The sequence below is a fragment of the Plasmodium yoelii genome (assembly GCF_900002385.2).
Source record: "Plasmodium yoelii strain 17X genome assembly, chromosome: 8".
NCBI classification, from domain to species: Eukaryota; Apicomplexa; class Aconoidasida; order Haemosporida; family Plasmodiidae; genus Plasmodium; species Plasmodium yoelii.
This window is the reverse complement of record NC_036180.2, coordinates 1537034-1553159: the sequence shown is the minus strand read 5'-3', so window position 1 is coordinate 1553159 and position 16126 is coordinate 1537034. Positions and strand designations below refer to the sequence as shown.

General features: G+C 20.4%; 3 protein-coding genes and 1 pseudogene across 3 annotated transcripts, besides 1 other annotated feature; 1 reads left to right on the top strand and 3 right to left on the bottom strand.

Annotated features, from left to right (window-relative positions):
* Positions 1-1217: 1217 nt before the first annotated feature.
* Positions 1218-2299, bottom strand: PY17X_0841500 (PIR protein; the record flags this gene model as incomplete). Its single annotated transcript, XM_022955856.1, has 3 exons — positions 1218-1304; positions 1394-2176; positions 2285-2299. The coding sequence occupies 3 exons, from the start codon at positions 2297-2299 to the stop codon at positions 1218-1220; spliced, it is 885 nt and encodes a 294-aa protein (XP_022812079.1).
* Positions 2300-5096: 2797 nt separating this feature from the next.
* On the bottom strand, positions 5097-6128 carry PY17X_0841400 (annotated as a pseudogene).
* Positions 5097-6128: a sequence feature (YIR protein, pseudogene;~PIR protein, pseudogene).
* Positions 6129-8545: 2417 nt separating this feature from the next.
* On the bottom strand, positions 8546-9771 carry PY17X_0841300 (PIR protein; the record flags this gene model as incomplete). Its single annotated transcript, XM_022955855.1, has 3 exons — positions 8546-8611; positions 8702-9628; positions 9754-9771. The coding sequence occupies 3 exons, from the start codon at positions 9769-9771 to the stop codon at positions 8546-8548; spliced, it is 1011 nt and encodes a 336-aa protein (XP_022812078.1).
* Positions 9772-13340: 3569 nt separating this feature from the next.
* PY17X_0841200 (fam-a protein) lies at positions 13341-14807 on the top strand (the record flags this gene model as incomplete). Its single annotated transcript, XM_022955854.1, has 6 exons — positions 13341-13468; positions 13612-13849; positions 13945-14014; positions 14185-14288; positions 14382-14612; positions 14757-14807. The coding sequence occupies 6 exons, from the start codon at positions 13341-13343 to the stop codon at positions 14805-14807; spliced, it is 822 nt and encodes a 273-aa protein (XP_022812077.1).
* Positions 14808-16126: the final 1319 nt, after the last annotated feature.

Sequence of the window (16126 nt, the reverse complement as noted above, 5' to 3'; positions counted from 1 at the left end):
TGTATTATTATTTATCTTTTCGATAATATTAATGTTTAATTATATGAAAGTTTCACAATAAAATAATATTTCAATATTAGTTATTAGTATAATATTTTACTATTTTGTATGTATAAGCATATAATAATAACGCATTATATCTATCATATTATTTACAATTATTATAACATACTATAACATTATATTTTATTAATATACTTATATTTTATTTTTTAACAATTTTAAATGTAATATATTTATACCTCAAAACTATAAAGCTAAAAATTAATAGTGATTAATATAATATTATACCTTTATGGGAAATAAATTAATGTATAGAGGACTATCTCTATTATTTGAATTTAAAACTTTACCTTAAAGTGAAACTATATATAATCGAAAGTTAAAAGGATAGTATGCCTATATCTATAATGTAATTATTATTAATATGTACATTTTTATTGTATTACTAAAAATGTTAGATACATAAAACATCTTTTATAGATATCGTTGTATTTTCGATTTTATATCGATATACCATGCATCTATATTTTATGACTACCTATTATATATTGGTATATGTTTAATTAACAATAAGAATATACACATTAACCTTAAAGTATATTATACTGTAGGAAACAGTTTCAAATGAATAAAATTATAATTATACTCCAATATATAAAATTATTATACTGTTCAGTTATAAAAATACGATTTGAATCAAAATAAATATGATACAAATAATAAGTTTTGCTAAATAAAATGCTTTATCAACCAAAGAAACATTATTTTATGTATAATTCAATATAGCCCCTGATTAACAAGTTTTATATAATAGGAAATTATGATATAGCATAATATGAATTCATATATAATCAATATAGACATTTTATTTTAATCATATTAAATCGGCATGATCACTCAATTATATATATTATAACTTATAAAACATGTTGCGCAATTCATTACATATTACCTTATTCCCCTTCTTGGTTGGATATTTGGACTTTTTAATTCAATCTCGTGATTAAACATACGGAATTATACATATATTAAATTAGTGTTCAAATTATAAAAAATTAAATAAAGATATAATACTTAGCCCTAACCCGAACGTGAGGTCCACAACATAAAAACTATATAAAATTATGCAAAAATTGCTTCCCAATAAACAGGTTCTTAAAATATATAAACCATTATTACTATTCCTGAAATAATCACTATCCTCGAATCATATATTAATGATTCATTCTCTTCTTTATTTTTTTAATTTTTTCTTTTAAATATTGTTTTTGAGCTCGTTTCCGAAATCCAAATAATGAATACTAATATAAAATGTTAAGAAACGTATGATTTGTTTGTTAATGTTTGCGTATATATAATGAAAATTATTTTAAAATTCATTATTATTTACCTTATAAGAAATTCCTAAAAAAAATGCTATTGCACCAAATATCGATAAAACTGTAAATAATTTGTTTCCTATCGACGAACTTGATGATGTATCTCTAGATCTTAGTGCAGAAATGTTTGCTGTTATCTCTGGAAGAAATGTAATATCGCTACGTTTACTTTTTAAATTAGCATAATCAGTCGATAAATCAGACAATATTTGTTTACATACACTGTCATTAGTATTATTAGAATCTCCATCAAGTTCTTGATATTTTTTAACAAATTCAATCGCATTATTTAACAATTCATCCTCGTTTATATGCTTTGCAAAATTACCATACATATTACATATTAATTTGGATGCATCATAAAATTTAGACAGATCTTTAATATTAATATTAAACAAATCTTTTTGTCTATCTATGAATTCACTAAAACCTGTAAATTTATTGGAATCTTCTTTAAATTTATTATATTTATTACTACCATTTACATATTCAGTATAAAAATCGTTTATTGTGTTGAATTTCTTCTCTGTGATTTTATTTAATTTGTAACTTAACCATAAATTAATATATCGAAAAAATGGTTCAGTATTATATTCATTTTTACCTTTAATTGGGTATTTAGTAAAATATTGTGTAAGTAACCATAAAAATCCAACCGTAATTTTATCGAGCTCACTATTACAGTTTCTATTAGGGCAGTACTTTTCGTAATCTTTAATTTTTTCAAGTTCAGATTTTGATTTATCACCTAATTCATCAGGTAAACACTCCCTCAAAAAATCAAAGTTTGAACACTAAGAAACGATTTAAAAAAAATTTATAAAAATATGTATTAAGAAAATGTTATTAAAATAAAACTTAATGAAGTTTATAGGAGATATAATATAAAAGAATGTACATACTAGATCATCATTCATTATGATGGAATATAATTTATAATTTCTAGGTTAAGGGGATATCATATTATATACTAAAATAGGTAATACATTATTTAATCCTATATACAGAAATTTTCTGTAAATAAAAATATTTTTATTATTCTTAATATCAATTTAAATTAATATGGAACAATATATACTTTTGTGGTAGTTAGATAAATTATCTTGTTTTGGGGGATGTTTAATACATGTTTTATCATATGTATATATAATACAATTTTGCATAAGTTATTATAAAAATTAATATATTTTTATAATGAATTTAAAGTATATTTGAACATATAAAAGGAATATATTTATATTTCCTGTTTTAACGATTTCTCTTCTAAAACTTAAATACAGTATAAATCTAAAAAATACAAAATCCTATTATACTATAATCTTTAAAGGTATATAAATAGTTATTTTTTTAAATATATTAAATTTTTATATACTTGTTTCTTATAATATATAATATAGTTTTTTTTAAAATTACATTATTTTCGAATTAAGTTGTATTGTTCCTTTTTTTAATTGCATATACATGATTTTAATATTATTTTTATTTAATATATATCAATTCCAATTATATTTAACATTTTCAATAGCTTTATTTTTATTCCTATATAATTAAATTTATAAATATATATTATTAGATAATTTTATAATATATTTTGCACATCTTTTCCACGGTTTAGAACGACAATTAGCACTGGACCCGTATTTATAAGCTTAAATAAGTCTTTGAATGTATATTTCTTTTAAAATAATACTTAGTAAATATTAAATATATAATACATAAATAAGTATTGATACAAATTTTAAAGTATAATAGAAAACTATATGTATTAGATTGGTATATTGCACTTTGAGGGGAGAGATAAGGGAAGTATGTTTTTTTAAGACAAAGATGTAGCCATATAAGATTTATTTATTCTACATAGTTTAATTATATTATCTACCTTTAAAACTTTCAATTAATGTATACATTAAAATTCTTAATTAAAAATGGCTTAGAATTGTTTTATAAATATATAGTTTGCTTTTATATTTTATAATAAACTATATTTAGTTTTATGATGAAAAACTATATTTTTAAGTAAACTATAGAATTATTAATTTTATTTTGCTTGATAATGTTAGTTTTAATATTATCACATTAAAGACATACTTAGTTGAAGGCTATAATATTTCATATGATGTTTTGTGCATACAATTTTATTCTTATTAAAAGTTTAATAATATATATAATTAATATATATCAACGTATTCAAATCTAATGAATTTAATGATTTGTTCGTATATAATACTTTATCTATTGTTATTACTATTATTATTGTTACTGCTATATCACTGTATAGTACAGCGGAATAATTAATGCGCTTAATAAAAATACTTTAAAGCAATTAGTAATTTTTTTGTTTCATTGTTTTAAAGTATAACATTTTAAAAAATATATATTATCTCATAAAAACATTATATTTAAAATATATATTTATAAGTTTGTGCATATATAATAATCTAATATAAATATTATTAGTTCAAATAAAATTAATTATTATATATTTTTTCTATAAACTTTGCATTAATATATAATTGTATATGTTTCCCAAATTTAACGTATTTAGCGCTTGGCAATTTATACAATATTATATATATATTAGAACAATAACGTTAATTTTATATACCTAGTTGTTTATAAGTATTATAGCAAACTATAACATTAAATTTTATTAATATATTTTATTTTTTAACTATTTTAAAATATAATTTATTTATACCTCAAAATTATAAAGCTTAAAAATAAATAATGATTAATCTATTATTATACCTTTATGATAAATAAATTAAAGCATATAAATCAACTTCTATTAATAAAAATTATTTTTAATGCAAATGTAAAGGAAATACAAAAAGAGAATAGTAACACAATTCAAACTTAAAAAATATTGTATATATAGCGCGATTTTAATTGTATTATTAAAAATGTTAGATGCATAAAATGCATTTTGTAGATAACGTTGTACTGTCGAACCTCGATTTATATTTCATGACTACCTATTATATATTAGTAATATGTTTAATTAACAATAAAAATATATCCATTAACCTGAAGGTATATTATAATGTAGACGATTGCTCCAAATGAATCATCTTTTAATTAATATCCAACCTCATACATAATGCTATTATTACAGTTTAGTTGGATAACATGATTTAAATTAAAACAAATATGATACAAATTATAAGTTTTACTAAATAAAATTTTCATCAAATAAGGAAACATATTATGATATGTATAATTCAATATAACACTGGTCTTTCAAGTCTCATATAATAGGGAAATATGATATATATAATATTAATTTATATATAGTCAATATCTATATTAATATATATAACATAGACATTTTACTTTAACCATATAAAATCGATATGAACACTTATTATATATATTATAATTTATGAAAAAATGTTATGTGATCATTTTCATATTGATGGCGATACTCCTTTTTTTGGTTACATATTTTTACTTCATCATTTGATTAAACATACGGGATGGTACTTATATTTAATTAGCGTTCAAATTATAAAAAATTAAATAAAGACATAATACTTATCCCTAACCCGAATATGGGTTCCGAAAACATAACCTCAACCCTGACACACAGCATAAAAACTATATAAAAATTATGAACAAATTTTGATAAAAGTTTGTTATTTCCAAATATAAAAATATCTTAAAGTATGGTGATCGTTATTCTCAGCGTCATATATTAATGATCAGTTTTCTTCTTTATTTTTTTAGCTTTTTTCTTAAATGTTGTTTTTGAGGTCGTTTCCGAAATCCAAATAACGAATACTAATATAAAATGTTAAGAAGCGTACAGTTGTTCGTTAATGTTTACATGTATATAATATTTTTTTTTAATTCCTTATTATTTACCTTATAAGAAACTCCCAATAAAATTGATGCTGCAACAAATATAATTGCAATTGAAATTAGTGTATTTTTTGTTATTGAACTTCGTGGACAAGCTACAAGTGGTGAGAAATTACATCCAAGAGTTTTATATTCATTTTAAAATTTTTCATAATCATTTGATAAACTAGAAAATAGTTGAGAATAAGAACCTTTTTCAGTAATATCAGAATAATTTTGAAGTTGTTCATATTTTTCAAAAAAATCTCCAGCATTTTTTAAACATTTATTGCATTGGTAGTTTTCTTCACCAATTTCACTATGCATGTTACATAATGATTTAAATGCATCATAAAAATTAGATATAATATTAATTTTCATATTCATCAAATCTTTTTTTTTATCTATAACTTCCTTATTAATCTTAGTATCATTACCATCAGTTGTTTTCTTATTATAATTCGAATGTTTTTCTATATGTTCAGTATAAAAATCGTTTAATGTGATGGTTCCATTTTGTGTTTTTTGATTTAGTATATAACTTAACCATAAAATAGCGTATTCAGCAAGTTTATCACTCTCTAAAGTTTCCTTATCAGGAATACCATTAAATAAAGTTAGCAATGTTATAAAAGCAGAACTAACTTTTTTATCATCATTATCACAGTTTAGATTAGGACAATAACCATTGATTAATTGACCATTAAGCGTATAATTTTGAGAATTTTGATCGAAGACAATAGCTTTATTGATCACATTAAATACATCGCACTAAGAATATATTTTACGAATTAAACAAAAAAATGTGTTAATATAAATGCTACTAAAATTAAAATTAATATAATTTATAGGAATGCAACATACGAATAATATAATAAAAAGGATGTATACCACTTTAGAAGGCATTATAATGAAATTCCGTTATTATTTGGGGATTATGTGATATGGTGTTATTTATATATATTGAATAAAATATATGTTATATTTACTTAAGCTTTTTACATAACAGTTATCTTTAGTTAGACATATTATTCTTAATTTTAACTTCATATAAAATAATAATACATTACTATTACTAAAATCATATTATACTTATTTTATGGCATTTATCTAAATTATCTTAAATGTAGGGTTGCATAATACATTTTATACAAAAAATATTATTCTTACTAACATTTGGTATAACTTTATTATAAAAATGGATATACTTTTATAATGAATTTAAAAAATATATACATATTCTTTAATATAGAACACAAACAACGTCCTAAAACTTAAATACTGTATAAATCTAAAAAATTAAAAATTATATTATTACTATATCCTTAAAAGTATATAAATAATCATTTTTTAAAATATATTAAATTCTTATATACTTGTTTCTTATAATATATAATACAGTTTTTTCTAAAATTATAGTATTTTCAAATTAAGTTACATGCTCCATTTTCTATCAAATTACATAAATTTATATATTGTTTTTATTTAATATAGATACATTCATAATCTATTTTAATGAGTCCAATAACTTTATCTTTATTTCAATATACTTCAATTTAGAATTATACTTTATTGGATAATTTTACAATATATTTTGCGTATCATGTCCACTGTTAAAACAACAATTAACACTAAACCCGTACTTATTAAGCTATTTATAAGTTTAAATAAGTCTTTAAATGCATGTTTTTTTTAAATCATACTTTGTAAATATTAAACATAACAAATAAATAAGTATTGATGCAATTTTTGAAGTATAATAGAAAACTATACGTAATTAGGTTGTTATATTATCCTTTGAGAGGAGAGAGATAAGATGTATTTTCTCTTTTAATATATAAATTTCGTTAAATATTCGTAAGTTTTCTACATAGTTCATTTTTATCTTATATATTTTATTGTTGTAGTTATCAATGTATATACATTTAAATAATTTATTAAAATTCTATATTTTATTAATTCTATGATAAAACAGTGATATTTGTGATTAAAGATTATTCATTAAACAATGATAATATAATACGCGTTAATATAGAATAATAAAATGGAATTTAACATGAATCGAGTCTTTAACATTTTCTTTATTTATCCAGTTTTTTAGAATATAAAACTACAAATCCTCAATTGGATCATTAACAAATATATAATGTATTATTATGTCTTTTCGACAAAATTAATATTTAATTATATGAAGGCTCACAATAAAACAACATTTCAATATTAGTAAAGTATTTTATTAGATTATGTGTATAGACGTATAATAATAACGCTATTCTATCTATCATATTATTTATAATTATTAGAACAAAATATGATATGAAAATTTATTAATATACTTATATTTTATTTTTTAACAATTTTAAATATGATCTATTTCCAATTTATATATACCTAAAAACTATAAGTCTTAAAAATTAATGTGACAATGTATTATTATATCTTTATGATAAATTAAAGCGTATAAAGCAACTTATATTAATACTAATTAATTTTAATGCAAAAATGTAATATTAAATACAATTAAAACTTAAAAAATATTGTATATATAGTGCGATTTTTATTTTATTATTAAAAATGTTATAAGCATAATAATATTTTATAGACAATGTTATTTTCTCGATTCTTAATCGATATTCCATGCATCTATATTTTATGAATATCTATTATTGCGGTTCAGTTGGATAACATGATTTGAATTAAAACAAATATGATACAAATTATAAGTTTTACTAAATAAATATTTCATCAAATAATGAAACATATTATGTTATGCATAATTCAATATAGTTATGATTAACAAGCTTTATATAATAAATAATTATTATATATCATAATATGAATTAATATATGCAATATAAACATTTTGTTTTAATCATATTAAATTGTCGCGAAACTCAATTATATATATTACAATTTATGAAAAAATATTATGTGGTCCTTTTCATATTAATGGTAGTGCCGCTTTTTTGGTTCGATATTTGGACTTCATTTATAGATTAAACATACGGGATGGTACATATATTTAGTGTTAAAATTATACAAAATAAAATGCAATATAATATTTAACCCTAACCCGAATATGAATTTCACAATTTCAGCACTGATCCACAACATAAAAACTATATAAAAATTATGCAAAAACATACAAAATACAATAAATATACATATATAACATTATATTATTTAATTATTCTAATATACCCAAAAATTATGGTCAAAATTACTTATATCCAAATAGACAGCTTATTAACATATATCAATCATTATTAATATTCCTGGAACAATCATTACTCTTCGAATCTTATATTAATGGTTCATTTTCTTTATTTTTTTAGATTTTCTCTTAAATGTTGTTTTTGAGCTCGTTTCCGAAATCCAAATAACGAATACTAATATAAAAATTAAAAAAAGTGTATAATTTATTTATATTCACAAATTACTCGGTGTTGAATGTATTTTTTAATTGACTTATTATTTACCTTATATGTAATTCCTAATAAAATTAATGTTGCAACAAATATAAATGGAATTAAAATTAATTTATTTAACATTGATAAACTTGTTGATGTTGAATCAGAATCTGATACTTCAATTTCAGGGCCTAATGTTTCAGTTTCAGAACCTAATATTTCAGTTTCAGAACCTGATATTTCATTTTCAGAGCCTGATTCTGTCGTTTCACTCGGCGAGACATCTTGTGGTCCATTAGGACTTGAAGGAATTTCCATTTTTTTTTCCGTTATAAGTTCTGGAAGTGATGTTCGTATAGTAGGGTAAATATTATAGGTTTTAAAAGAATTATAATCATTTGATAATGTAGACAATATTTTATTATATGAACTATCTTTATTATCATTATCATTAAGGAGTTTTTGATATTCAACAACAAATTTATTAGCATGTTCTAAACATGTTTTGCCACCGTCTGTTTTATCAGCATTATTAATCATATTGCATAAGGTTTTAAATGCTTCATAAAATTTATATATATTTTCATTAGAAATATCCATCACATAATTGTGCTTATTTATAAGCTCAATATAGTTTTTATACTTCGTAACACCATCTATATGATTTTGATACTCATTGGCATTTTTCATATGTTTATTGTAAAATTTATTTATATTTGGAAATTCTGTATTTAACTTTTGATTTAATTTATATCCTAACCATGTCATAATGTATATAACAATATCAATCTTGTCATTTGCATTATTCGCAAATTTATCATAATCCCCATAAAATTGATTCAATAACCATAAACATCCAGCATGGATCTTATTGATATCAGTGTTACAATCATTATTAGGGCAATAATTTTTGATTGTTTTACCACTAATATAATATTCTCCAGATCCATTTAATTCATCGGGGAAAAACTTCCACAAAGTAGCAAACTCTCCACACTAAGAAACAATTTTAAAAAATCAAATAAAAATGTCTATTAAAATGAACGTATTATTAATTTATAGATAATACAATATCAAAAATGTGTAATAACAAACATTTTTATTCAATAAATTGTATGTACCACTTTACTAGTTAACATATTGGAAATTTATTTTTGAACTATAAATTAAGGCATCATATTAATTTCATATATACTGTATCAAAAAAGGGGACGTAAATTTGGATTCTCTATATAACAATTATCTGTAGTTAAACACATTTTATTTTTAGTATTAATTTAAAATTAATGTAAATTAATAATACAATAGTAAGTTTATATATAATTTATTGAAATTAGCTAAACTGCCTTAAATTGGAGATATCTAGTACATTTTGGTCATATCTATAACATAATTTATGCTTAAATTCATGATTATTAATAATATCCATTATAATTTTATTATAAAAATTTAAGTAATTTTGCAACGAGTTTAAAATACTTCCTCTTATATTTATGTCTCAATATAGAAAAATACAAATTTGTTTCTCATGTTTTAATAAATACATTTATGCCTCTGAACCTGTAAATATGTAAAAAATAATAAATCTATTATTACTATAATCATTAAAAGTATATAAATAGTAATTTTTAAAAAAATATTAAATACTTATATACTTGTTTCAAATACTATATACCACTGTTTTATTAAAATTATAATATTTTCAAATTAAATTACATACTCTATTTTCTATGCAAATTACATAAATTTATATTGTTTTAATGAATGTATATAAATTCATAATCCATTTTAATGATTCCTATAACTTTATTTTTATTCATATATACTTCAATTTATAAATATAACTTATTAGGTAATTTTATAATTTATTTTACGTATATTTTCCTCTGTTAAAACAACGATTAACACTGAACCCGTACTTATTAATATATTTATAAGATTAAATAAATCTTTGAATGTAGATTGATTTTAAAATCATACTTAGTAAATATTAAATATATAACATATAAATAAGTATTGATACAAATTTTAAAGTATAATAGAAAACGATGTTTAATTAAGTTGTCATATTGCCCTTTAAGAGAAGAGAGATAAGATATATTTGTTCTTTTAATATATAAATTTAGATAATTATTCGTTAAATTTCTAAATAGTTCATTTTATCTTATATATTTTATTGTTATAGTTACCAATGTATATGCATTCAAATAATTTATTAAAAATTCTATATTTTGTTCATTCTACGATAAAAAAATGATAATTCATTAATCAATGATAATATAATATGAAATAATAAAATGTCATTTAACGTTAATTAAGTCTATATCCTTTTCTCTATTTATCCAGTTTTTTATAATATAAAACCACACATCTCAAATTGGATCTTTAACAAATATATAAAAATGATACATTTATAATGTATTATTATGTGTCTTTTCGATAATATTAATGTTTAATTATATTAATTTTCCACAAAAAACAATATTTCAATATTAGTTACTAGTAGAGTAATTTATTATATTATATTATATTATATTTATAGGCATATAACAATAACGTTATTCTATATATCATATTACTTATAATTATTAGAACAAAATATAATATTAAACTTTATTAATATACTTATATTTTATTTTTTAACTATTTTAAAATATAATTTATTTATACCTCAAAATTATAAAGCTTAAAAATTAATAGTGATTAATCTATTATTATACATTTATGATAAATAAATTAAAGCATATAAAGCAACTTCTATTAACACTAATTTTAATACCAATACAAAGGGAATACAAAAAGAGAATAATAACTACAATTAAAACTTAAAAAATATTGTATATATAGTTCAATTTTATGTATTACTAAAAATGTTAAATGCATAAACATCTTCTATAGATATCGTTGTGTTGTCAAACCCCGATCGATATTTTGTGAATCTATATTTTATGACTACCTATTATATATTGGTAATATGTTTAATTAACAATAAAAATATTCCCATTAACATGAAGGTATATTATAATGTAGATGAATATTCAAAATGAATTTTATTATAATAATACCCAACCTCATATATAATGCTATTATTACAGTTCAGCTGGCGTAATATAATTTAAATTAAAACAAATATGATACAAATTATAAGTTTTACTAAATAAAATTTTGATCAAATAAAGAAACATATTATGATATGCATAATTCAATATATCTATGGGTTATCAAGGCTTATATAATAGGCAATTGGGATATTGCATAATACGACTTCATATATAGCCAATATCTATATTAATATATGAAATATAGATATTTTATTTTAATCATATTAAATTAATATTAGCACGCAATTGTATATATTATGCTTTATGGAAAATATGTTATACACACCCTCTCATATTAATGGCTATATCCCCTTTTTGTTGCATATTTAGACATAATCTCGAAGTTAAGCATACGGGGATGGTACATATATTTAATTAGTATCCAAAGACCACAAATATGGTAATATTATAAACAAATCAATAAAAATATACCTTAACCCAAAACATAGATTCCATAGAACAAATCTATAATCCATAGTACAGAACCCTGACCCATATAACATGAACACCTCGACATTAAGAATATATAATTAAAAAATAAATTAATTATATATATATTTCTTGAGTTTACAACTTTATGTTTCATTATTTTATTTTTAAATTTTATTTATTTGTATTATTTTTAATTTTTTGTATATTATGTTTTATTATTAAAAGGAAATTTATAATTTATATTAATTTATAAAAAAGCCTGGGCGTCAATATTACTACCAATAAATAATTTTTATAAAATTAAAAATTCTGCTAGAAAAATGTTATTTAGTAAAATTTGTATTAAAAGTGATAAAAAAATCATAAAATGTGTGATTCTCTTAATATAAATTTTAGCATACTATTATTATGATGAGGTAAAAAATATTGTTATTATAGTAGCTTAGTGATATATAAAATTAATTACATTCCTCAGATTAAATTAATTATTTTAATATTTAAAAATATTATAGACATGTTTTATATAAAAAATTATCCATTATCAAAGAAATTTTGTAAAACAAATGGGAAAATATATAAAAACAATTATTTTAATATAATTATTAATGCAAGTATATATAATTATATTAAAACAAATATATATTTTTATATTATTTTCTTATTTTTATATTTTATTTTAAATGATTGATCTTCTATTAGGTAAAAACAGCATTGTTTTTTTTTATTATATATAAATATAAGTATATATGTAATTCCATACATAATGGGATGCTTTATAAATTTTAAATTGAATTTAATCAATTATAAAAATATAAAACTTGAGTATTCATAATGCTATATGTTAAAAATATCATTTATATAATATAATTAAAATTTTTATTTTTAAATATTATAATATTAATGATATTATGAATAATAATATTTTTGATACTCATTATTATGAAAGCTTCTGTTATTGACGTTGTTTTGTGATTGGATTAATTAAATATAAAATATATTAACTTATAAATCTGATAAAAGCATACATTTTACCATTTAAATAATAGTTTTTTATACTTTATTGGAGAAAATTATTTGCTTCAATTTTAATTATACTTGTCCAGATTTTTGAGTTGTTAATTTTTAACTAAAAAAATGCTAATATATAATTTAAAATTTGTTTGTAAAGTTCAAAAATGAATAAATTTTATATTCAAATTGTTTTATTTCTTTTAATCATTTCCATATATGTGAATAATGAAACCCTTGCAGCTGAGTCAGCTCCAAGAAAAGATACAATACCAAAACCATTACATTGTTCTACGTAAGAAAATACAACAATATATATAATATATATTACATATTTCATTATGAAAATATTAAATATATGCTTGTGCATCAATGTTATAAATGCAATAACTTTATTTTTGTACACATTAAAAATATGTTCATTTTGATCAATGATAGCCCAGAAGAAATATATGAAAAAAACAAGCACTTATTATGTACCAAACCAGAAGAAACTATACAAGCAGGCGAATTTATGAATGAGGCTGTGGCACATTTAGACTATCATGCTAAAGATCTGTGTAAGTATAAATTATGTGGACGAAATCATAATTTTCGTATGTTTTTATATAAAAAAAAACATCAATACCATATAAATATTAAAAAAATAGAATATAAAGTTTATGATTCGGATAAGGTATCAATTAATAACCAATATTAAAGTTATAAACTAAATTAAAATTAAAAAATGATTAAAATTTATATGCATATATTTCTCTTTGTTTCCATTAGTACAATGAAATAATAAACGAGTTATGGGATCCTGATCATCCTAATTTTTTAAATACTGGCTCTGTTAAAAGTATACAAAACACAAATAATTAGTCAAATTAATATATTATTGTTACTATTTGTTCGACATTTCGTGATTTATTATTTCCATTGTTATGTGATACTATTTATTGTTTCCCATGTCTTCAAATTTATAATATTTTAATTTACATAATGCAAATTTATTATTTTTTTGAAAAGTTACCCGTGTGTACACTCCAAATTTAGTAATGATACAAAATCGTTACACAAGTTGTTGTTTTGGCCGTCAGAAATATTTTTATGCTTTAGCTACAAAGGTTGAAGTAAGGAAAACTTTCCTCTTCTATTTCGTTATAAATCATACTTTTCGTATTATTCACAATACTTTATGCAATATATTTTTATTAATTCTGTAGATATCAAAAGATACAACTGTAATTGCCATATCTTCAGCAAATATAAATGATCACAACCCTTCCAATGAAAATTATCAAAACAAAATCATAAAAGAAGCAAATTTATTCAAAACTGACATTGATTCTGAAGATGATATTAGAAAAGGAAAACTAAAAAAAACGTTTGTTAACATAGCTGGATACCTCATTAAAAAATGCAGCAAATATGTTGATATCACCTATATCGAATCTGTAATCGACATACAAATTTTAATAATATAACAATTTATTTCAACATTTGTTAAAAAAAATGTTGTTTTAAATAATGTAGATATTTATAATTTGCAAACAAATCAAACATTTTATATATTCATACATTTATCTTTTCTTTCTTAGATCGATGGACATCCTTCCCTTTATAAAAAATGCATTTTTAAAAAAATTTAAGATTATTTACTACCTCATAAATAAACATATATTTATATATATTTTTCATAACCATAACACTAGAAGATTTATTTCCAAGCATAATGGTCGCTTTAAATTACCATCATAAAACATATTTTTCCATTTTGAAAAAGTTTATATATATTTTTTTATGCCTTTTAATATTAGGATACATCTATATGTATTAATTTTGTAAATACTACAAATATAACTTTTATTATTTATGATATTCCTTTCATTTAATGCTTATCACCTTTGTTTGTTTAAAAACATAGACATCATATATAGCCTAAAATTTTGGCGGATATGCCATATATTTAAACGGTTTTTTATTTATGTATACTATTTAAGAAAATGTTAAACTAATAAGTGTTTCAAAATTAAATCAAACGAAACACATAAACCTCGGAAAAATACTATTATTAATACCATCAATTATTTCTTATTTTACTCATACATAATAACTCTTTGAAACTTTCAGCATAAATACAATATTCATGCTTTCTAAAAAAACAATGTATTTATGGTTATTAAATATACCTCATAAGAATCACACACATCACCATCTTATATATATATTTATTTAATAGATTTTCAGGCAGCCAAATATTATTAAATATGAACAATTAAACCAACTTGGGCCCAGAAATAGAACCATAAACATCTTAACACCGAGAAAATTATAACTAAAAAATGAAGATGTTTTATGTTGTATTTTAAGCTTTTTATTTTATATTATGTACCTTGCTAAATAAAAAATATGTTTTATAATTCACATAAATTTGCAAAAAATATGTATCAATACTACTAGCAATGCACAATTTTTATCGTCTTATGAACTGTATTAGAATATATAATATAGTGAAATTTTGATTAATATCGATAAAAAAATAATATAAAACAGGAGCTACCATAATGGAAATTTTATTAAACTATTTTATCACGAAATGAAAAATATTATTATTGTGGCATTGCACTATAAATAACACGCATGCACAATTGTGTTATAATTTTTGGATTAAGTCAAACCCTTTTGATATTTAAAAATATAAAAACCATAATTAAATTCAAAATAAACACATGCTTATTTTTTAATATAATTATTAATTTAGTATCCTTCCTATCATAGTCGTTCATTTACTAGTGTATGCATCAATAATTATATTAAAATGATGTTTATCAAATGTTGCATTAAAATTTATAATCTATATTTTAAATTATTAGTTACTAGTTAAAACAACACAGAAAAGGCTAATATAGGATTTTCGGCATATGTGCAAATATAACCCCACATATCGCCATATATATATATATATATA